Here is a 24,183-nt window from a genome sequence, read left to right as displayed (position 1 = left end):
TAAATCTTTGCAGAATGAAAATAAATGTGTCTAATGTGTCAGTTGTAATTTATGATCATTTTCTAAAACCCCACACACGCAACCACGTTTGTCTATTAAAATGCCAGCCATACGTTATACATTAACTAAAACCATTCTGTAACTTTATTGATATATTTTGTGGAGTTCACATATTTTTGTACAGCAAACATAACACTGTAGCTGCAGCACTATTGTTTGATAGCAGCAAGGTATATTTTATAATCTGGGTATGTGGACAATAAATAGTCTGTTTCTTTGGATGTGAATGTTTAAAATGAAGTTCTGCTGCAGCTTCATACTGGGATTGCTATTTTACAGAGCTTATACACAAAAATATATATGCAATCTTTTTGTCTATATTTTATACAAATACAACAGTAGTTTGTGAATACATTTTAAAGTACATATACATGATAAGCAACTCAATTTCCCATATCACAGGATAGCAATTTTAAATGCAAGAAACATATACAAATTCAGTCTGGAATGCAGGGGTGGGTTTTTTTTTGTTTGTTTTTTTTCCTTTCTATTTTTGACTCAATCTTTATCATTAAAACATTTTAACATACAAGTCCAAACATTTTTTTCCCCACTAGCCAAAAATATAATTTCAGCAATCCAAGTCAGGTTCAGGTGCGTCATCCATTCCCCAATATAGTTTTTGTCTAAATTCAAAGGGCTCTTAGCAACATACAGTATGTTCTTCACTCCACACCATAGAAAAAGCCCACATTTCATTTTAACTAACTGTCATCCTCTAGTTTTGTGAACAAAAGTCAGGCTTGTTTGGGTATACATTTGCATGTCCAAGATTTTCCTTTTGCAAGTGCATATGAATACATTGTGGTGGTGTACAAAGTTCATTAATGACAAATTAAGTCACAGTATAAAAATATATCGTATACCTACAGGTCTAGTATAGTCCTTTTTTCTAAGGGTAAAAATACATCTGAATGAGACAGAAAGGTTTGTAGCACCATGAGAGGAGTTGTATCCCAAGTTACATTAGCAGCATGATCCAATATAACAATATTGCAGGAGTGTTTCTGAGAAGATAAACATTCATTCTGGTTCAACTGTACCACTGAAGCTTATACTGAAAAGTGTTTACATATGATTAGCAATAGTTCTGTGTCACTTCCAGGGCTAGATAACTGTTATCAAAAGACACTGCCTTCCAACAAAATAAGACACCCTTATTGTATAAGGGCTTTGGGACTTTCCAGATACACTTTTGAACTATAATGGCATTACTTTATTTTGACTCCCCAGGTAATGTTAAATAGGTGGTGGTTTTCATTGTACACTGGGAGGATTGCAGGATGGGTAGCTGAGAGTCTACATAGTTTATAGCAAAAGTACATTTCATAGGCCTTCTAGAGACTGACAAGTATGTAGAATGAGCTGCTAAACCAGTGTATGAGACAAACAGACATAACTAAGGGTGCAGTCCTGCTTCCCTTTAATTTAATGGGGTAAGATCGGGCCCCATGTTGACTTCAGACAGCAGCATAGCTAACATAGGGTATTTTAAAATTCTATGACCATTTACCATCCAAAACTCCAGAGTGCACAGTTTATAATTGGTGAGGAACGCATGACTTTTGTATTGGTGTTAAAAATGGCAGTAGAAGACAGTGTAGTTTGAAACATGTAAACCTAGTAAAAAACCATTGTAAAAGCCTTAAGAAAGACACACTGGTTTTGTGCAATATAGCAAATTGATAAGAAAACACTGTAAAAATGTACCTGTTTAAAATTACGTCTACCATTTTGTACACAAAGCATTATACCAAAGTCCTACATATATGTAATCTAATGGCACTTGAAACAAGTTATAATAAAAGTTTTTATAATAAAAAGCATAACCTGTAAGAAATTTTCTTAAAAGGTTTAGGTTTTCTTTTTGAAAGTGCTATATCTTGTAATATGTGTAACATAGAGGTTGAACAAGCTTTATTTTAAAAAATATTGGCCTATAATACATGTATAGCTCACTAGGCAAATGATCCTGAAAATATGTACTCTTAACATTCATTATTAGCTTAATAAGCAATCAGCTCTGGCTCATGTTTCAGTCAGTATATGGTTTTTAAAAACCGCTACTGTGAAATTAACAATAAATCACTCTATTCCACAATTTACTACTAAATAAAGCACAAGCAACAAGTACACAAAAATATATATATTTAAAAAACGTACTAGAAGTTTAAAAGTTGCACAAAGAGTGGTGCATGATCAGCCAGCCTCCCCCCCCCCCCCCCCCTGAAAAAATAAAAATCAACTCGGTAACAAGAAAGTAGGGTTTAAAAACTGACATTTTAATAGTGGCCAATAATAATTCTGCCTAAATATACTCTAAAGCACTAAGTGTTAATATTGCTAACAGTGTCAATCTGCTTCCACATATTCATACATCCTAGTTCAGTAGCAAACATACATCATGGAGCCACCAACTGAAGCCCTGACTGAATGAGGTTCAATATCTTGTCTGAGGTCCCTATTTCTGAAGTGAAAAGTCAATCCCTTTTTACAAAGCTAAGGCACTACCATTAGTAGTAAAGATTCTGGTTATATACTAAGAAAATGGATGCTGGCAAAAAAAATTTCAATCAAGTCTAATCAGAACTAAAACTGATAAACAAATGGCACTTTTTCTAAATGCTAAATACACACCACTTCCATCCCCTTAAGCAATGGGATAGGCTGTCAGAATGTTCTGTGTTGGCAGTTAAGATTAAACTAATTTGCAACACTAACAAGTGGCCTTCCCTGCTGCCAGACTAACAATTCACTGTAGTTCTGAAATTGGTGATATGCATATTCATTTTCCAACAGCTGCATATATTGACAAACACAACCTAATGGAATGGCCTGTCTCCACTTGCCTTTTCTGGGTGACAAATGTGGCTTACGAAGGGTATGATTCTGTGCACCCAAAACTTTTCAGAAGTTAAAGATGCTCAGTTCCACATACAATATGGCCCATTAAGGAAATGGAATCCATTTATCTTCCGCTCAAACTGGTTAAACTAGATCCAGAATAAAGTAACTTCTTTCCACTTGCTTTTTGTCTTATGCTTGCTGGTTTAAACTAGTATTAAAGTATTTCTGTTCTGTTTATTTTGTGCTCTTTTCACACAATGTTTTCTTTCCTTAAAATGCTTGGGGTGGAGGGAGGGAGAAGCAATACTGAACACATCATTCAACTAAAGATGTAGGTAAGCAATCTGTTTCATAGAAACTAAAGGAAGCAGTCATGAAGCAGAGCTAAAGTCCACTTTGAGATCATATGCTCCTAAACCCAGAATTTGAAAAGGTATTATCCTTATTAATACATCCTTATTTTAATGCCTTTGGAACACAAACACATTTATAAAAACATTATCTTTCAGTAATAAAATTTAAATACATATAAGTATAAAATAGTAAAACTACACCTGCATATTGCTCCTAGAGGGAAAAAAAGGAGGAGCTAATGATAAAATATTGGGAGCAAAAGCTCCTTCAATGGGAGCAACTTCTGTTTCTGTGAAGTACATTTATTTTAACCACTTAAAACCTTGTATGCGTCCTCACTACTGACTGAGTGATACGACTGTATTTCATTTTTATTTTTTAATTCCTTATCCAAAAAATGACAAGGAAAATGAATATTAGTATTGAGTTAAAGCAAATCTAGCTTGCTTTTACACATCACAGTTATTTCTCTTTTGGTTATTAGGGGTAGGAGACGTGAGTATATCAGGTTAGGTAAAAGTGGTGTAAGCAATATGCTTTTACTTCACTCCTAAGAGTCCTGTCTTTAAACCTTGGCAATGGGAAAAAAGTCCCTAGCCAAGTACCCAGGTGTAGTAAGTGTGATTAACATTTAACTTGTTGCTTAGGAGGACATAACACATCACGTCACACAACTGAAAAGACCCACTCCGCTTAAAAAAAAATTAAAATGGATATCTGCAAATTTACATTCACTCTCTGACTGCAGGCTCACATTGAACGGACACTAGGTATAAAACTTCAGGCTGGACTTGACCCAGACTTTGGCTGTGGCAGCTAGGAAAGACTGATGCCTACAGACGTGAATATACAATCTGAAGACTCCTATGCAGTGCTCCTTCTATGCTATTAAAAAGAAAGACAGCAAGTTAAGAATTAAATCAAAAATTGTGACAAAATATTCCGCACTACTAAATTACAACACTTTTATATTTCAGGGTCAGCCATTAATTTTGCCTCTTTTCCCTTCACCAGAGTCACAAAAGCACAAAACGGTTCCAATTTTAACTTGACACATTAGCCAATTAAACAAGAATAAATGTTTTTTTAATTTTGTCGCGTTACGATGAGTATTTAAGTTAAATTGCTTCTTATCCAATCTTGATACAGGCAGCAACAAGTTAAGCCAGAAAATAGCAAGTTTTTAATACCTTTCATAATGACTAAGTCAAAATGAAAAGTATGTACATATTTCCAACAAGGATGTTTGAATTCTATACTAATTTAAAAAAAAATTGATTTCAGATTATGGACCACATAAGATATCACCATTTAGTTCATTTGAAGATCTTCAGGAAGCTGTGTGTAAAATTAAAAACTAGGATTCTATTACAAAATGCACAAAATGTAAAACGGTCAAGCTACCATTTACTTGACAAAACAGAATGACTGAAAAGTTTCAGAAAAGTTATAAACAAGGGGTGTGTGTCAAAGTTTAGCAGGAATTGCTTTCTATTGATTTTTTTTTGTCAGTGTGTCAATTGGCAGTGAAAATTCAAACAAATCAATGAGACTTTTTAAAAACCAAAGTAAACACAGTTGAGAATAAAACACTTTCAAAACATGTAAAAGTTAATTTAAATTTCTTACTGGCTTCATGAGATTGGTACTGTACAAAAGCAGAGAATTTGTAATGTCTCATAGTAGGCACTAAATTAAAAATGATTACCTAAGGCATTTCTACAAATAGACAGTAATAAGCCAGCTTTGTACATCCTACTGGAAAGCTTGATGAAAACGTGGTAGGGTGGTGGTTGTGCTTAGACTGCTTGCGAAAGCTGCTGACAGTGAATGCAGGGACCCAAGACCTATACTATTGCTAGGATCGTGAGGATCCTGTGTTTGTGGTGGAAGTTGAGCCATTGAAGAATGCGCCTCCTCCTGTGTATAACTCATTCCAAGGTTCCCCACTGAAACAGAAGGGTTATAGGGAGGGCCATTTACTGGTATGAAGCCGAACAACTGAGAAAAGTCCAACGGTTGGGGATTTAGAGGTTCACTAATGGAAACAGAGCTTTTGGAAAGGGAAACCTCCCCAGCTCCATCATCTAGTGGCCCTACTTGAGGATCCAACCCTAATTTAGATGAAGATGCTTGAGAATCCTGGGATGAAGACGGTATACCACTTTGCAACTCCATTAAGTAACTTTCAATTTCCCCTTTCAATGGCTGTTCTTTTTCAGGCATAGAAATTGCATATGAGGTAGAACTGAGTGGATATTTCAAAGAAAGCTGGTGAGACGGGTGAACAGACTCCATATCTATTGGACAAGGCATTCCCAAGGGTAATGATGTGGTGACCATTTGGTGTGCAGATGCAGAACTCTGCATGGACTGAATTTGAGTATTGTAGAGATTCAATTGCAAAGTGTTTGTAAATGGCTTTGATGTCAGCTCACTGGAAGGTAAAGACATCACTGGAAGCAGCTCATCCTTTATAGGCACAGAAACATTGCAGGTAAAGGGATCTAGAAGGTCCATTGGCTCTTGTTTGACCTTCAAAAGTTCTTGGTTGTGACTTTTCTTCATATGGCGTGTTAGGTGATCTTTCCGCCCGAATCTCTGTGCACAATACTGACAGAGGAAGTCCTTTCTTCCAGTGTGCACTACCATGTGTCTACGGACATCCTTTCGGGTGTAGAACCGACGATCACAGTGTTCACACTGGTGCCTTTTCTCCTTTACTCCACCCGATGACTTGCCTGCATGAGTTTTTAGGTGCTCCAGCAGCACTCCCGTGCTTTCAAATGTCTGCAAACATACCTTACAGGTGAGGTCACCACTTGTTGCAGCATGCAAAGCCAGATGACGCTTAAACCCAAGCTTGGTATTGTAGTTCTTTCCACATTCTTCACACTTAAAGGCCTCTTTGTTGGGATTGTGTGTATGTAGGTGATTCTTTAGGTGATCTTTTCGGTGAAACATTTTCTCACAATAATTACACTTGTGGGTTTTCTCAGGAGAATGAGTAGCCATATGCCTTTAAACACAGATATATTCTGTAAGTAATTATTTTGATCAAAAAGTACAAGTGTTCATTTTTTTAATGGCAGCTAAATACTACACTAACGTTTCTTCACAACAGAATCTTTTTTAGCTGACAGCAGGACACTACAAAGATAGTTTGACAAATTTAAATATAGCAAAACATGAACATTACATTTAAATTGACACTTTAGTTTCTGGTGGTTTTTAGCTACTGGAACAGGGATATGGGCAAGTATAAAAGTACTTGTGTAAATGTCCATAGCCAAAATTTTCTCAGTCCATACACTTTTCTTGTGGCAACTCTTTATACAAATGAAAATTCTAGTCTCATTTATAAAAACAAACTCAAAGACATTAGCTGGTAAACTTACTGTAACTTAGAATTCTAGAAACAAACCAATGTCTACTTTAATTAACATTTCCTCTCTGCAAATCAGCTGAAGAATGTGTACACAAACATATACTTTTACAAGGCTTAAAATGGCCAACATAAAATAGATAATATAATCTGAAAGATAAATAGAGTTTAATACCTTAGTAATTTGTACTTAGAAACAAAGGCCTTGGTGCAGTCTTGTTGTGTGCACTTGTAGGGCCTCTCTCCTGTGTGAGAGTATGAATGAACTTTTAATTTCTCAACACTGTTAAAGGCCTTGTCACACAGTTGGCAAGGAAAGTTTTTTCTTGGTTTGGTTTCACCACGCTTACGTTTCCCTGAAGGGACTTTCTGGGTATCTCTTACTTCTGACAAATCACCAGGAATGACAGTGGCCATCGCAGCCTAAACCAGGCCTTCTTGTTGGACACTTGGGAATTGCCCAACTCCACTAAATGATTTAGCTTTAGATGGCTTCTCAAGTTTCATGTGGTCGTAAAAGAAAGCAAAAGGGGACTGGAAAAAAAAATAAGAAACAACTAGTTTGTAACTAAACTTAATTTTGAAGTTTACTTGCTATGTGATGCTTCTGAATAAAACTTAATAAAATTAGGTTCAGCTGGTCTAATGTAATACCTGTTGGCTTCTTTATGCTATTTGTCACAATTCTTAAAATGCATTGCTCAGGATGAACAGATCCACATGTGCCCTGACACTACACCTTGTAACTTTTCCTTAGGGCACTGATGGAGAATAGCAGTATTTCAGAAAGATTACAGAAGGCATCAAAAATAACTTTACTCAAAACTATACGGATAAAGCTGACTTTTGGCAGCTGCAGATTTCGCAAGGGATTAAACTGTACTTGTGTATATATAAATAAAGTATACACAATGTTCCAGTTAATGCCTAGTGAAATTTTCCTGTAACTGTATACTGTACTAAGTCAAAATTGATATGGATAAAGATATCTATAAATTAGGTTTTTTTCAGGTCAACACTGGAAACAGCCATCCTCCCCAAACAATTCCTACATCATAAAATAGAGAAAATGTTGAAAGTTAGATTAGATCAAGATGGAAACACTTATTCATTCATTCTAGAAGGATCACAATCTATCCTGAGGTATTAAGATCTGTGAAATACATGAGAAACCCACTCAGGAGGAGGCCTATCCCATTTAAATTGTCTGTTGGAAAGAGTAGTTCTGAATTCTTAATCTGGTAGTACATGGTAGTAACTGATCTTTGGTGATCGCACAGTACTTTACAATCTTTTATTGCCAAAAATACTACAGCACTATTTTAAACATCACAACTCAACTGCAATTTGAAATACCAAAGGATCTAATGTGACATAGATCAGAAGCTAGATCTACAACAGCATGGTGAAAGGCAGTATGAGAGAAACAAAATGAATGTCAGAGTTCAATATAAAAGGTAGGCAGGATTTGAAGGAGTTGAATTTGGCATTTCTATCGCAATGAGTAATTTCCAGTCTTTGAAAACCCAATGCACAAGTACCATCAGCTCAGGAAGTCTGGCTACGCCACTGTTCTAGATGCAGTTTTGCCACAGACATCAGAGGTCAATGTCAGTAGCCTGGAGCGGACGGCTTTGAAGTGCAGCTCTCGGTTGGCATTGGAGGGCACTATTCCCAAGCTTGCTGCCTCCTTCAATATCTCAGCTCCCTGCTGTGTGCTTCTGCATGCTTGTAGCTTAAAAGAAGCAGCTGTTGGGACAGGTGGGGAAGAGCAGCCAGGAGTCAGGCAAAGAGCACCAGGCAACAGCTGCTCCCAGCTAATGCCACCTCCCCTAGTGAACAAAATGAACTGTCCCTAGCTGGCAGTGAAGGAAGGATAGCTAACTTCCAAGGCAGCCTGTCCCCTGGATCAGCTGTCCTCTCCTCCCCATTGCCGCTGGGCTTCTGTTTAGGGCACAGTGAGGTAGCAAACATTGCTCGGAAAAGGGACTTGAGAACAATCCCCAAGTGAAATGGGGCTTCAGCTTGAAGAGAAAAGCAGAAGGACCTTGCAAAAGTGTCCAAGACATACCACTTAGAGCTGGAGAGAGTGTGAAGGAAAGTCTCTCTCCTGTTGGTCAGGAGGAAAAGAGAGAAAGGGTCATCCTTAAAATGTGTGTTCATTTTATGTACACTTCAGATTGAATTTTAAACCAAAAATGCACTGAGTGTGTCTGCATATGCCTCTTCTCTTAAAGGGTAAAAACATGAATTGACAGACCAAGATGATATTATTCTATTTTTTAAATCTCATGATATTTTTGCTGTTATGCTTTTTTAATTTGAAGGATTAGCAACACTGCAACCTTAAACCATCAGACTGAAAGTTTATTATAAAGCTGTATCAGTGGTTAACTACAGCATTTTTTTTAAGTTAACCAGTGATGGAAGAGAGGTTTCTTCAGGAATGGTGATTCTTCAAGAGTTGCCTCCATACATTCACACTCATGAGATGGGAGCATTGGGAACCAATTCCTAAGTGCGAATGTACATAGGTCATCAAAGAAGCAGCTTAGTTTCAACCCTCCTCCCCTATCAAGTGATAAAATGAATCAGTCAATTGGAAACCTGAGGCCAAATTCTTCTTTACTTACATAAGGGTAAAAGCCCAGACCAATTTTTCCATGACTTAACTGAGTTATTTCTGATTTATACTGATATGAGAGGAGGATCTGGCCCAGCAACTTTAAAGTTAAGTTAAATTTGTGGACAAAAAGATTTACCAAAGTCTCTTTTAATCAGAATTTGAGAAATAAAATTAAACTAACTTCACTGCAATTCAAGTCACTGATCTTCTACATGTACTATATTTCTCCCCCTCTTCAAAGCCTCCAGTTTTCTAATCTCTGTATCAAAAATAAAACACAGAATGCTGAAAAGGATCAAGCCTATTAAGCAGAGTTAATAATGTTTAGTTTCCCTATGATCCAAATGAATTAAGATGATTTTGAATTCCTTGTGCCCAAAAACGTACTCAAATGTGCATTGTTAAAACAAATTAAGAGTGGATTTGACCCTATAATTATGATAGTGATTCGTTTAAAAATGTTGGTCTGATTGCTATTCCTAGGATATTTTCAATAGTTAATGAAGAACTTCAGAATTATTTTTCAATATAAAAAAAAATTCCACTTTTCACTTGTGGATGTATAGACTGAGCAATGAAGACAAAGCTTAAAAACACTGATGTTCAAATATTACATTTTCTGAAGACCAGCTGAACGAATTTTATATGAGTAAAAACGCCTGTTTGTGACTCAACATATCACTTAAAATTCTCACTCTCATTGGTGCTTTCACAACTGTAGGATGAATGATGATATACACTATAAAAATCTACTGCACTACATACATCATACATTTTATACCATTTTAAAAGAAGTGCATACTTAAAAATGAATTATAGTAGCCTTTGTTTTAATGCACACCTGATGGTAGCCCAGTAAAGTCCTCAGATTTTGGTCTTAACCAGTTCCGCTGACTCTTCTTGGAGGAAACCAGAATCCAGTACTTCCCATTTTTGCTGGTCTGAAAAACAAGGAAGAAAGAATGAACTAGACTTTAGTGAAATCAAAATATTCAGAAAGGTTGAGGGGAGGGAAGAGGGATGAAAGGGGAGCAGGTGGTACAGGAAGGGAAAATTAAAGAGGTAGAGAAATAGCCCAGGTATAGAATGATCTAATGCGGATTAAAACTGAATGGATTTATTGCATAAGAAGTATCAATTAATGACTAAAACTTACGTTAGTCCACTTATAGAACTTCAGTTAGTTCTGCATTTGGTAGTAACACATAAAAAGAAAAGGTTACATATCAGCAAAGGATTTCTCTAAAAAGTAAAAAAACGACTATGTATGAATGATTTGGAAATTAAATAAATCCCTCAAATATTGGGCCCAGCCTTAAAGTCCTCACACAGTACTAATCTTTAAAAAAAACAAAACAAAACCAACTATCCAAGAAAGGACTTCTGAATGGGCCCAACATTGCAAGAACATAACTCTTTGATCCTGCTTAAATTATACAGGGAATATCATCTGCTTAGAAGTTGATCTGCAAAGGGGAAAAAAAATTAACTCATTCCTCTTTTTTGCTTCTTTATGGTGTATATAAATAATCCATGAAATTTTTTTCCTAGGGATGTCAAGTGATTAAAAAAAGTTAATGGCGATTAAATGTGCAATTAAATGCACTGTTAAACAATAATAGAATACAATTCTATTAAATATTTTGGATGTTTTCTACATTTTCAAAGATATTTATTTCAATTACAGCACAGAATATAAAGTGTACAGTGCTCACTTTATTTTTATTTTTATTACAAATATTTGCACTGTAAAAAACAAAAGAAATAGTATTTTTCAATTCATCTAATACAAGTATTGTAGTGCACTCTCTTTATCATGAAAGCTGAACTTACAAATGTAGAATTATGTACCAAAAAACCTGCATTCAAAAATAAAACAACGTAAAACTTTAGCACCTACAAGTCCAATCATTTCTACTTCTTGTTCAGACAATCAAACAAGTTTGTTTACATTTGCAGAAGATAATGTTGCCTGCTTCTTTTTACAATGTCACCTGAAAGTGAGAACAGGCATTTGCATGGCACTGTTGTAGCCGGCGTCGCAAGATATTTACATGCCAGATGCGCTAAAGATTCATGCCCCTTGATGCTTCCATTCCAGAGGATTGAAATAGATATATTTGAAAATGTAGAAAAACATTCAAAAATATTTAATAAATTTCTATTGGTATTCTATTGTTTAACAGCGAGCTTAATTTTTTTAATTGAGATTAATTTTTTTAGTTAATTGCATGAATTAACTGAGATTAATCGACAGCCCTAGTTTTTTCCTTATAAACATCAAATCTCTCTTCCCGTTTCTTACTGCAAGGCTTCCTGAATGATGACTTATTACAAGCGTACTCAGTCCCTAACTGTAAGGACGAGGTTTGAATCTCTCCATCTATTTCAGTTACGTAGGTATAAAGCCCCATGTTTTCTGTGGCACACTGGCCCTGAAAATTCTGTGACAGGAACCCCAGAATTATGTAGCAGTGTCTCATACCAAACCTTCTCCCTCTTTACTACCTTGTCCACTCCAGTATAGTGTTCTTTATTTTGGTATCCAATTCAGCTTCACACAACCCCAACTTCCACTGTGCTGCAGATTTTTGTATGGAAAATGCATAACTGCATTAAAAAGTACTTGGGGGAAGACTGGAAGGTTGCTGACACCTGGAAAGGAGTATTGGAGGCTTTTCATACCCAGGGAGGCGGAAGAAGCATTTTGGTCCTGAAAAGGGCAGCTGAAACTTTCAGTACTAGGGAGGGAATACAGATCTTCTTTCCCACTTTTTCAGGCATAGGTAACTTTAAACGTGGGGAACAGGATTTAAATTCCTCATTTCCAATCCATGAAGACCTTTAAAACCAGCTACTCTAACTTTAGTACTACTCTACCCTGTCTCAGCATCTGATACTAACCACCAATCAGGAAGAGAGTACATTAAATGGATATTTCTATTAAAATGATCAGCAGTGAAATAGATAACATTTAAGATAGCTTCCTCACTGAAGTGAACGGGACAGCTCCCTGCTATCAGAGCTATTGTTTCAAGCTGTCTGAAGATAAAAGCAGATATAATTGCATAGATTTACAGAGAAAATACAATACTCTTATGAAAGTTGTTGGTACACCCTCACCTTAAATATTGTGCTCAATTCTGGTTACCCATCTAAAAGAGTCCCAGCAGAAATAGATAGGGTTCAGATAATGGACAAGGATAGACAAAAATTATCAGAGGCATTGGAAGGACTACCACCCCAGGAGAAAGTGAGAAAACTATAACTGGGATAGCTCAGTGGTTTGAGTGTTGGCCTGTTAAATCCAGGGTTGTGAGTTCAATCCTCAAGGGGGCCATTTAGGGATTTGGGGCAAAAATTGGGGCTTGGTCCTGCTTTGAGCAGGGGGTTGGACTAGATGACCTCCTGAGGTCCCTTCCAACCCTAAGATTCTATGATTAATAAATGAGGACATGACCGATGTATTTAAATTAGTGAATGGTATAAGTCAGCTGCGCTTATTTACCCACTCTCTAAAGAACAAGAACAAGACAATGTTCCTCCAACAAGAGGAATATTTTTAAACTAGGGCTGTAGATTAATTGCAGTTAACTCATGTGATTAACTCAAAAAACTTGATCGCGTTTAATCTCAGTTTTAATCGCACTGTTAAACAATAGAATACCAATTGAAATTTATTAAATATTTTGGATATTTTTCTACATTTTCAAATATATTGATTTCAATTACAACACAGAATACAAAGAGTAGAGTACTCACTTTATATTATTTTTATTACAAATATTTGCACTGTAAAAATAACAAAAGAAATAGTATTTTTCAATTCGCCTCATTCAAGTACCATAGTGCAATCTCTTTATCATGAAAGCTTTGATTCTAGATCACAGGCAAGTTGATGGAGAAGAACAATTATGCTAAATATGAATAGTTGCAGAGACACGTTGAAGTAAGGGCTTTCTCGGGGTGTTAAACAAAAAACCGATAATAAAATTAACTTTTCTCAAATTTATCAGATTTTACTTCCTTGGCACTGTGATGCTATAATTCTACTAGTTCTCCAATTATCCCAGAGAATCTTCTCAGGCAGACAAGACTTGAATTTCTAATATTTGTATATATAAAAAAAAAGGGGTACAAATCTCTGTTTGCCCTTTACAGGTAACTGTTAATTTGAAAACTAACTGCATTTTAAAAACATTTTTAAATGACTTGAACTCCAAAAATCTAGCCCAAGACAACTGAATTATCTGGCTGAAGAAACAGACAAGATTCCTCAGTAGGGCTTGCTGCCTAAAATTTTTACTTCCATAGGAATTTCAATTATGTTACAACAAATAATTAGTTTCACCACTTTTTAAAAATATGTATTTATTTTAATATAATTAGTGAGAGTTAGGTCTCCTGAATTTATGAAGGGATCTAAAGGAGATGAAAGGAACTATCAGTTTGTAAACTAGACTTCAGCAGGGGAAAGATCCAGCAAACATTAATCAGAGGCATAAGGATGTAATTAATGATACAAATAATGGAATTATAGAGACAAGCCATATTTGAAATATTTTTAATGGTTTGAGGAACAAAAGGAACCGTTAAAGAGGTTGACATATTTTACTTGAATGTCGGGATTCCTAGATATGCTATAAACTACAATACAAAAGAACCCTGCTTTTGTGGATTAAATACTAGTTTAAAAAAAAAGATAGGTGAAACTGCGGTAAAATGGCAACATACATATGGGTTGGAGAAAAGAAAACAAAATCCAAGCACATGGGGAGGTGAGTGGTTTATGAAATTCATTGTAGAGCAATGAAAAGATCTGAGAGAAAAATGAAAATATATTCAATGATCCTAAGAAACAAAAACAGGAGAATGACCTGTAGATAGCGAGAGATCAAATTTATGCCTCCGGCAAACTACTTAATAGATAACATGTTCCTCTTCCAGTTAGGGAATAGATAAACATAGGTATCAAAGTAAAACAGAGAAAATCATTCTAGAATTGTATCAGGAAGGAGCGAGAGCATGTTAGCAAGCACATTACTGGACGCATAATTATGGTTGTGCTGGTGTTGGTATAATATAAAGTCAGAGAAAGTACAAAAAACACAGGGATTTTAGGATTTCATTAATTCATAACTACAGAATTTAAGCCTTTATTACTTGGCAAGATAGAGATTCACAGTAGACAGAAATAGGTTGAAGTGCACAAAATTTAGAAAGAATAGGAGCTGGGTCTCTTTCAAGCTAGTGACAAACACAAGTAGCAAGAAAGCACCTCTCTAAGCTAAGAAAAAGCAGGATTAAAAGTGTCAAGTAGAATGTTTTTTGTCCACAGCATTGGTAACATGTAGCTTGGGCTTCCAAAGTTAGAACAGAAATAATCTTACAACTAGTAGTTAAGCAAGCATTTGGGAGAAAAAGCACAATACTGCTGTGGTACATCAGCCAATATATAAGAAAGGACTTATTTGCATGGGCTTCTTTGCCTCCAAAATCTTAAAGTTTTCTTCTATCCTAGCCATAAAAGTATTGGCAAGTTTAAAAAAAAGATATTAAGCTTGTTAAACTACAGAGCACCATTTTCTGCATATTAGAAAATAACTCATTTTTACACTATGTTATAGCAACATAACTATGAATACTAGCACAATGGTGTACATCACCTTTTCTGAACACAAAGAACAGAAACATTTTGCTATGTATATCTTAGTTAGTTTGTGGACATGTAAGAAACGAACTTACCAAACTTTACCATGATCTAATATGTTATTATTTAAAAAGCCATAATATTGAAATCTCTGTGTGTGCTTTCAATGTTTAAAATGGACCTAGATAATTTGAAATCTTCAGAGCTCAGTTTGGGTTACTAGATAGCCCAAATTATATACGGAATTTAAAAAAATGAGTTGATTAGGGTAAACCAATCTGATCCCTGCAGCGTGTTGTGTGATTTTGTTTTTTTGTTTCTAGGATTTCTCTGGCACCACATGGATGCTTTTCTGAGAACTCTGCAGACCATGGTGAAAACAATTTTAGAGCTGTAAACTGAACTACTGTCAATGTGCCTAAAGCCTGTATACAGGTAGATTTTTATATTTCAAGCTCAAAATAAAAATAATTTGCACAAATTCATGTTTAATATGGTGAAATTCTCTAACAAAGGCAAAGAAACTCTTAGCTACTGCAGTAGCAAAATGTTATTTACAGGTAGGAAAATGTCACTTTACATACAGAACAAATGATAGGCAATGATGAATTTTGTACATGCATGAATTAACATAACCAGAGTGCACAGTAGTAATATCAGAATCAAATTCATTTATGCAATTGGTAATATCATTTTCCATTTATCTTGCACAAAGTGTAATACAATCTTCTCAAAATCTCTTCAGATTCTAATAGCCATAAGCTATTAATTTCAAAAGAAGTTTTATGTAACTGTATCTTTGAAGTTTACTGTTTAACAATTATAATTAGGTTGCAGAGCAAGGCAAAGTGGTATAATAGGTTAGTAATACATTTTCACTTCTTGTGAAGGGGATTCTATACTCCTGACCTGGTGCTGAATGCTTTCAGTAATCAGTAAAGTCAACTGACATTTTAGTTGTCAGGTTCTAGTCCATTGGTAGAAAGTGAAAATGAAATTGATGAATTCATGCTAATCTTTCATTCATACACTTTATGGCATATGGCAACAGTGTTGTGTTTTTTTTCTTTGTTTTGTTTTTATTAAATAATTTAGCACAACTGACACGTCTGTTCTAGAGGCACCCAGAGTTGGAATTGCATGGAAAATGCAGCTCCCAGTCACATCACTTCTCTCTGTTCATTTGAGCTGCATTCATACCATGTGCTGAAAAGTAGAACATACCAACGAGTTTAGCAGTTTCACTTTGAAAGTCTGCTATGCAGGCAGCACAAAGGAATTGGCTGTGCTGGAAAAGCTAGCAGGATGCCAAAAGGCAGGGCCAGTTTTTAAGTAGCATGGTCTGAAAAATCAAGCATGGGACTTGGAATGAGAAAGTCTTGAATTCTAATTGCAACTCTGCCTATGATTCACCATGTGGGCAAGTCACGTCATCTTTCTGTCTCAATTTCTCCAGCTGTAAAATGGGGATAATATTTATCTTCCTGCCTAACAGGGACATTGTGAGGATTAGCTATGTAATGAGCTATTTAATATAAATGCTAACTAGTAGTATTGAACAGGGCAAGCACAGTACAATGCCCTACATGGGAGGGTTAGACAGATTGCTACAGAAAAAGTTCCCATAGATTTGGGACAACTGTACAACTCACAAGTGACCAAAATAACGCTATCAAACAGAAATTAGTTTTACATCACATGTATTGAATGTACATGATACATATAAATACAAACAGTAAAAAAAGTGTACTAAGGGCCCAGTTCTGCCCTATGTCAGATGGCAACTGAGTACCTCTCTGACTTCACTAAGGCTTGGTGTACACTTAAAACTTACGCTGACGTAGCTACAATGTGCAGAGGTGTGAAAAATCCACACCCTGGAGTGTGGTAGGTATGCCAACACACAGCCTGGTGTAGACACAGCTAGGCTGATGGAAGAATGGTTCTGCTGATCTAGCTACTGGAACTTTGGAAAATGGAGTTTCTACAGCAAGCGAAAAACCCCTTCCATTGCTGTAGTCTGCATAAACCCTGTGGGACTATGGCAGCATAGCTATGGCGCCGAAGCTGTGCCCCCATAGTGCAGACATGGCCTATGACTGCATGGGGTGCAAACTGGGGCAGGATTTGGAGAATAACCTATTCTAGCCTTGTATTTAAATTTGTTTTCTCACTGAAGCTATTCCCGGTAGAACACTGGGGTAGAAAGGGTGCGTGCGTGCCTAAGTTTTTCAGTTGCTATGCAGCAGCAAATGTCCTAAAAACACTCCACTCTCCAAGAACCTGCTATTCTACCCGAAAAGGAAATAACTTTATAGAAAATTGATGATTTATATTAAAGAAAATTGTTCACTTACATTTATTCAAGATGGCCATTGCTACTACTGCTGGAGCTCTGATGCTGGCTGAGTATATCAAGTGACCCTATGAGCTAAAATACAGAAGCCTTAGGAGAGCATAACTAAAGATGCAGCACACTTAGGACAAACCCCCCCCTCCATCTCCCCCGCCCCCCATTCTGAAAGAGTTCTCATGGCTTTTGTTGCTTTAAATCTCAAGTAATATTCAATTAATAGTTTAATTATTTTTTCTATTAAACTTTCGTGGTTTGAATGGGGATAAAAAAGGTGGGGTTTGTAAAGAGGATCAGGTTTCTGTTGCATGCAAAAACTGCCTTTTAAAAGGTGAACAAACCACAAAGCTGGTATCAGCAAGCCTTTCTGGACTTGAAACAACTCAGAACACAGTCAAATTTTGGCTCAATTCAGTCAAACACATAAGGAAACCACCATCCCTATTTTCAAGCAACCACCATCCTCTTTAGCTGCTAGTTATATCACCTGTACACCCATTTTGAAGTTTGTGAAGAAACAAAGCACAAGCTACCAGTTGCCCTAGTGCATCTGATGTGCGTGGGAATACTTAAGATACTGCACTGCTGTATTCAGAAGAAAAAACAAATGTGAGTTTAAAAAAAGACAAATGAGGGATATTTTTCATGCAGCATTTCTTTCTTTGAGAAAAGCCTTCATCCCAGCATGCAACCTGAATAAACGAATTGTGCTATGGAAAAGGTATGTAGGAGGTGAAGGAAGTAGAATCACTCCCAGACTTTTGGATCCACTTCATGACTACTGTTGCAGACTGAGGGCTATAGTAGCCACAACTCCCTGCTGTGCTTCCTCTGTTCCACCAAGTTGGGAAGGGGGCTGGTGGAGGAATCCACATATATTAACAGATCCACTAGTTCCTGCCACAACCCCACTTCCTAAATCCCTCCATGATTGAGCACAGGGAGCCATCACTAAGATGTGCTGCATGGCACACAGTAGATGCTGGCTCCCTGCCCTTTCCTGAGGGGTTGCATCCAGTCTGCATCCTTGTTAGGAATCCATTCCTGCTGAAGCCTGAACCAGGAACCATGGGCTCCTAATGTGACACTGCTACCTATTTCAGCTATTACAAAATCTTCACTGTTCATCAGTAGCCATGGCATCGGTACCCACCTCAAAGTTTCCCACCACTTTAATGGCGAGTCAATGCAATATCCCCCAATCTTGAGTTGCAAAAGCCTATTTCCAATGCTAGAATCCACGTGTATATCCACTACTATTTGTTTTGGTTTGGTTTATTTTGCTATTAGCTTTTATAACACTGCGATGAACACTGAAATTTTAACGCTTTTATATAAATCAAAGGTGTGCCTTCACCTGAAATACAGTGTGCATTTATAGTCACCCTATCTCCAACAGGCTCTAGCAGAAATAGAGACTGAAAGCCAAGCAATGAGAATGAGGTGATGCATGGAAAAACGTTCATGTTAAGAAACTGAAAAGATTGGGACTGTTTATATTAGCTAGGAGACATGGTAATAGTTTACAAAATAATTAATGGTACAGAGAGGGTACTCACATCACCCTCTCTCATGCCAAAACCGAAGAGTCACTCAATGAAATTTAAATTCAGCAAATTTAAAATAAAAACTTGTTCACACGAAACAAAATTAGCCTGTGAGTTTTATTACCACAAGATATCATTAAGATCAAAAGCTTAGCAGGATTAAAAAAAGATTGGACATTTACATAGATAACTAGACTCTCCAGAATTATAACAGCAAGGATTGTTTTAAAAACAAGTTTTTCAGAAGGGCAATAAACTGTCATGCTTCAGGGCATAAACCAAATAAATGCGGGTAGGGAGGGAACTTTCCCTTGGGAAGGTAATCCTGTAACAGCCTATTGTAGGGTTTCTTGTATCTTCCTCTGAAGCATCTGGGACTGGCCACTATCAAGACAGGATGCTGGACTAGATGAAACACCAGTCTGAATTCCTGGGTCATATATCTACAAGCCAAATTGATGGAGTAATACCATGTAAATGTATGCATGGAACTCCAAGTAGCAGCCTCGTATCTCCCTGGAGTCTCTTTTGAGACATACAGTTGAATCTGCCTTGGATATAGTTGAATATGTTTTAAGACCTCAGGCACTGGGATACCTGCCAGATGACAACAAAGATGTATACATAATCTCATCTATTTAATCTTTCAGTGGAAACTCTCTGCCCTCTAGATGTATCCCTGTAGGCTATGAACAACGCACATGTTTTACAGAAGACTTACTCCTGTCCAAGGAATAACTGAGAACTCTTCTAGCATCTGAACAATGCAAACTACCTTCTTCCAAAACTGAATGAAGATTGGTGAAAATATAGATAAATTACTTACTAAAAACACTTGGAGTTGCACAGAACCATCTTATCCTTATGGAACAGTCGGGGGGTGGGGGGTAAAGGGGAGGGCATGAGAGCTTGGATCATGCACACTCTTCATGCTTATGTGAGAACTATCAAGAATGCAGCCTTTTTTAAGCAACTGTAATGAAATGAATATAGGAAATGGCAAACTGAATTAGACTAGTGGTCCACTTAGACCCATATCCTGGCCAACAGTGACCAGTACCAGGAAAGAAAGGCATAAGAAATTCCTGAGTGGACAACTGTGGGACAATACATAATAAAGTGATAATGTTTTTGTAGATAATAAAATTGATTAAGATTAGAGAATACTGTGAAGAAATGCAGAGGGACTTAACAAAATTAACTGAATAGGTGGCAAGATGGCAGATGAAATTCAGTGTTGATAAAATGCAAGGAAAGAAATAATCTGAACTATTCTCATACCCATTGAGGAGTTCTGTATTAACTTTAGCCAGTCAGAGGAAAAAACTCCAGGGTGCCATTGTGGACAGCTCAGTTAAAACATATGCTCAATATTCAGTGGCAGCTAGAAGAACAATTAATGTTAAAAGGTACGAAGACTGTGAACAAAATGAGTCTATACAGAAATCTATAAATGCAGCCTTGCTTGTAATACTATCCAGTTACGGTTACTCCATCTCAAAAAGAAACATCAGAAATAGAAGAGGTCCAGAAACAAGCAATGACAGAAGAATACACAGATTTCTGGATAAAATATTCTCCATCAGCACTGCATTTCTGCCCCACACAGGTCTACCTAGCTATTAAAACCACCTAGAAAATTAATACAAAATACTTTTGTTCTGAATCAAAGAAAAAATTTAAGCCTAGAAGTACATGCCCTCTTCTCCTTCAACCATAGATACGGTACCATTACAACAACTATCATACACACGTTACAGACCACACATTGCAAACTTAATTCTGTCCCCTACAGATACCAATCTTTAATCCAGTTAAGTTCCTTTCACGAACACAACCAATTACCACACCAAACATCCATAACTATTGTGGAAAAAAACTATCTTATAAAGGGCTGCATGCAAAAGAGAGGCAGAGACAACGTTGCAACAAAGCCTGTTGCCAACTCTGTCTACATATCTATTCAAGGGACACCATCATAGGACCTAATCACATCAGCCACACCATCAGAGCCTTTTTCACCTGCACATCACCAATGTGATATATGCCATCATGTGCCAGCAATGCCCCTCTGCCATGTACATTGGCCAAACCGGTCAGTCTCTATGCAAAAGAATAAATGGACACAAATCAGACGTCAAGAATTATAACATTCAAAAACCAGTCGGAGAACACTTCAACCTCTCTGGTCACTCAATTACAGACCTAAAAGTCAAAATACTCCAACAAAAAAACTTCAGAAACAGACTCCAACGAAAAACTGCAGAATTGGAATTAATTTGCAAACTGGACTCCCTCAGGGAACGGATGGCCGGGATCCCCTGGGGGACTAACTTGAAGGGGAAAGGAGTCCAGGAGAGCTGGCTGTATTTCAAGGAATCCCTGTTGAGGTTACAGGGACAAACCATCCCGATGAGTCGAAAGAATAGTAAATATGGCAGGCGACCAACTTGGCTTAATGGTGAAATCCTAGCGGATCTTAAACATAAAAAAGAAGCTTACAAGAAGTGGAAGGTTGGACATATGACCAGGGAAGAGTATAAAAATATTGCTCGGGCATGTAGGAATGTTATCAGGAGGGCCAAATCGCACCTGGAGCTGCAGCTAGCCAGAGATGTCAAGAGTAACAAGAAGGGTTTCTTCAGGTATGTTGGCAACAAGAAGAAAGCCAAGGAATGTGTGGGCCCCTTACTGAATGAGGGAGGCAACCTAGTGACAGAGGATGTGGAAAAAGCTAATGTACTCAATGCTTTTTTTGCCTCTGTTTTCACTAACAAGGTCAGCTCCCAGACTGCTGCGCTGGGCATCACAAAATGCGGAAGAGATGGCCAGCCCTCTGTGGAGATAGAGGCGGTTAGGGACTATTTAGAAAAGATGGACGTGCACAAGTCCATGGGGCCGGACGAGTTGCATCCGAGAGTGCTGAAGGAATTGGCGGCTGTGATTGCAGAGCCACTGGCCATTATCTTTGAAAACTCGTGGCGAACCGGGGAAGTCCCGGATGACTGGAAAAAGGCTAATGTCGTGCCAATCTTTAAAAAAGGGAAGAAGGAAGATCCTGGGAACTACAGGCCAGTCAGCCTCACCTCAGTCCCTGGAAAAATCATGGAGCAGGTCCTCAAAGAATCAATCCTGAAGCACTTGCATGAGAGGAAAGTGATCAGGAACAGCCAGCATGGATTCACCAAGGGAAGGTCATGCCTGACTAATCTAATCGCCTTTTATGATGAGATTACTGGTTCTGTGGATGAAGGGAAAGCAGTGGATGTATTGTTTCTTGACTTTAGCAAAGCTTTTGACACGGTCTCCCATAGTATTCTTGTCAGCAAGTTAAGGAAGTATGGGCTGGATGAATGCACTATAAGGTGGGTAGAAAGCTGGCTAAATTGTCGGGCTCAACGGGTAGTGATCAATGGCTCCATGTCTAGTTGGCAGCCGGTATCAAGTGGAGTGCCCCAAGGGTCGGTCCTGGGGCTGGTTTTATTCAATATCTTCATAAATGATCTGGAGGATGGTGTGGATTGCACTCTCAGCAAATTTGCGGATGATACTAAACTGGGAGGAGTGGTAGATACGCTGGAGGGGAGGGATAGGATACAGAAGGACCTAGACCAATTGGAAGATTGGGCCAAAAGGAATCTGATGAGGTTCAATAAGGATAAGTGCAGGGTCCTGCACTTAGGACGGAAGAACCCAATGCACAGCTACAGACTAGGGACCGAATGGCTAGGCAGCAGTTCTGCAGAAAAGGACCTAGGGGTGACAGTGGACGAGAAGCTGGATATGAGTCAGCAGTGTGCCCTTGTTGCCAAGAAGGCCAATGGCATTTTGGGATGTATAAGTAGGGGCATAGCGAGCAGATCGAGGGACGTGATCGTTCCCCTCTATTCGACATTGGTGAGGCCTCATCTGGAGTACTGTGTCCAGTTTTGGGCCCCACACTTCAAGAAGGATGTGGATAAATTGGAGAGAGTCCAGCGAAGGGCAACAAAAATGATTAGGGGACTGGAACACATGAGTTATGAGGAGAGGCTGAGGGAGCTGGGATTGTTTAGCCTGCAGAAGAGAAGAATGAGGGGGGATTTGATAGCTGCTTTCAACTACCTGAAAGGGGGTTCCAAAGAGGATGGCTCTAGACTGTTCTCAATGGTAGCAGATGACAGAACGAGGAGTAATGGTCTCAAGTTGCAGTGGGGGAGGTTTAGATTGGATATTAGGAAAAACTTTTTCACTAAGAGGGTGGTGAAACACTGGAATGCGTTACCTAGGGAGGTGGTAGAATCTCCTTCCTTAGAGGTTTTTAAGGTCAGGCTTGACAAAGCCCTGGCTGGGATGATTTAACTGGGAATTGGTCCTGCTTTGAGCAGGGGGTTGGACTGGATGACCTTCTGGGGTCCCTTCCAACCCTGATATTCTATGATTCTATGATTCTATGAAATTAGGCTTGAATAAAGAGTGGGAGTGGATGGGTCATTATAAAGTAAAACTATTTCCCCATGCTAATTTTTCCCCTACTGTTACTCGCACCTTTTTGTCAACTGTTGGAAATGGGCCACCCTGATTATCACTACAAAAGGTTTCTTTCTCCTGCTGATACTAGCCCATCTTAATTGATTAGTCTCATTATAGTTGGTATGGCAACATCCATTTTTTCATGTTCTCTGTGTATATATATATATCTTCCTACTGTATTTTCCACTGCATGCATCCGATGAAGTGGGTTTTAGCCCACAAAAGCTTATGCCCAAATAAATTTGTTAGTCTCTAAGGTGCCACAAGTACTCCTCATTCTTGTTATCAGAAGGAAATGGAATAGAAAGTTCAGTGTTTATAGAAGGAAAAGAAACAGGTCTGACGATCTCAAGGTTGCCTTTCTGAATGGTTTGTCTTCTCATTGTACATATGGGCCCTCAAATGGAAGGTCCTTCAGAGAGGCCTCTCTCTTAAATGGGACCCCAGAACCCATCAGTCACAAATATAGTCCCATGGTTATAGTAGCGGTCACTAAAAATCTAGGAGCTGCATCCAACACATTGTAAAGCCCTTACAGTGCATATTTTGTGACTTATCAGCCTTCAGCAACTTTAGTCATTGCCTCTCTCCTGGCCTCTTTAGAAAGGTGCTCCACCAATTACAAAAATTTATCCCAGGGCAATAAGTTATATTTGGCCAATTACCCCTGCTAATTAGCTACATGAGGAGAGAAATAGAACAAATCAAGCCTTTTTTCCATCCCAGAAAATCAAAGTATATGGCATATCTGTTCTTAAGAGGCAGGGATGCCAATGAAAGTTCATGGCAAACTGATGCACCAGGCACAACCGGGGATCCAAGTATAGGATGTGAATGGCATATTCAAAG

General features: G+C 37.8%; 1 protein-coding gene across 11 annotated transcripts in view; it reads right to left on the bottom strand.

Moving 5' to 3' along the window:
• Positions 1–564: 564 nt before the first annotated feature.
• Positions 565–24,183, bottom strand: part of PLAG1 (PLAG1 zinc finger) — a 59,725-nt gene continuing 36,106 nt past the window's right edge. For 9 of the 11 annotated variants that reach the window (XM_073331114.1, XM_073331115.1, XM_073331116.1 and 6 more), the window contains 3 exons: positions 10,114–10,213; positions 6,822–7,180; positions 565–6,280 (listed from right to left, as the gene is read on the bottom strand). In XM_073331114.1, the coding sequence (XP_073187215.1) occupies positions 5,017–6,280; positions 6,822–7,063 (1,506 nt within the window). In that variant the 5' untranslated portion in view covers positions 7,064–7,180; positions 10,114–10,213 and the 3' untranslated portion in view covers positions 565–5,016. Of the gene's footprint in view, positions 6,281–6,821; positions 7,181–10,113; positions 10,214–17,279; positions 17,354–24,183 lie in introns of all 11 variants that reach the window. The other 2 variants (XM_073331123.1, XM_073331125.1) reach the window with 2 other exon arrangements.

The sequence above is a fragment of the Lepidochelys kempii genome, chromosome 2 (assembly GCF_965140285.1).
Source record: "Lepidochelys kempii isolate rLepKem1 chromosome 2, rLepKem1.hap1, whole genome shotgun sequence".
In the NCBI taxonomy this organism is placed as follows: domain Eukaryota; kingdom Metazoa; phylum Chordata; order Testudines; family Cheloniidae; genus Lepidochelys; species Lepidochelys kempii.
This window is presented reverse-complemented; position numbering and strand designations above follow the sequence as displayed.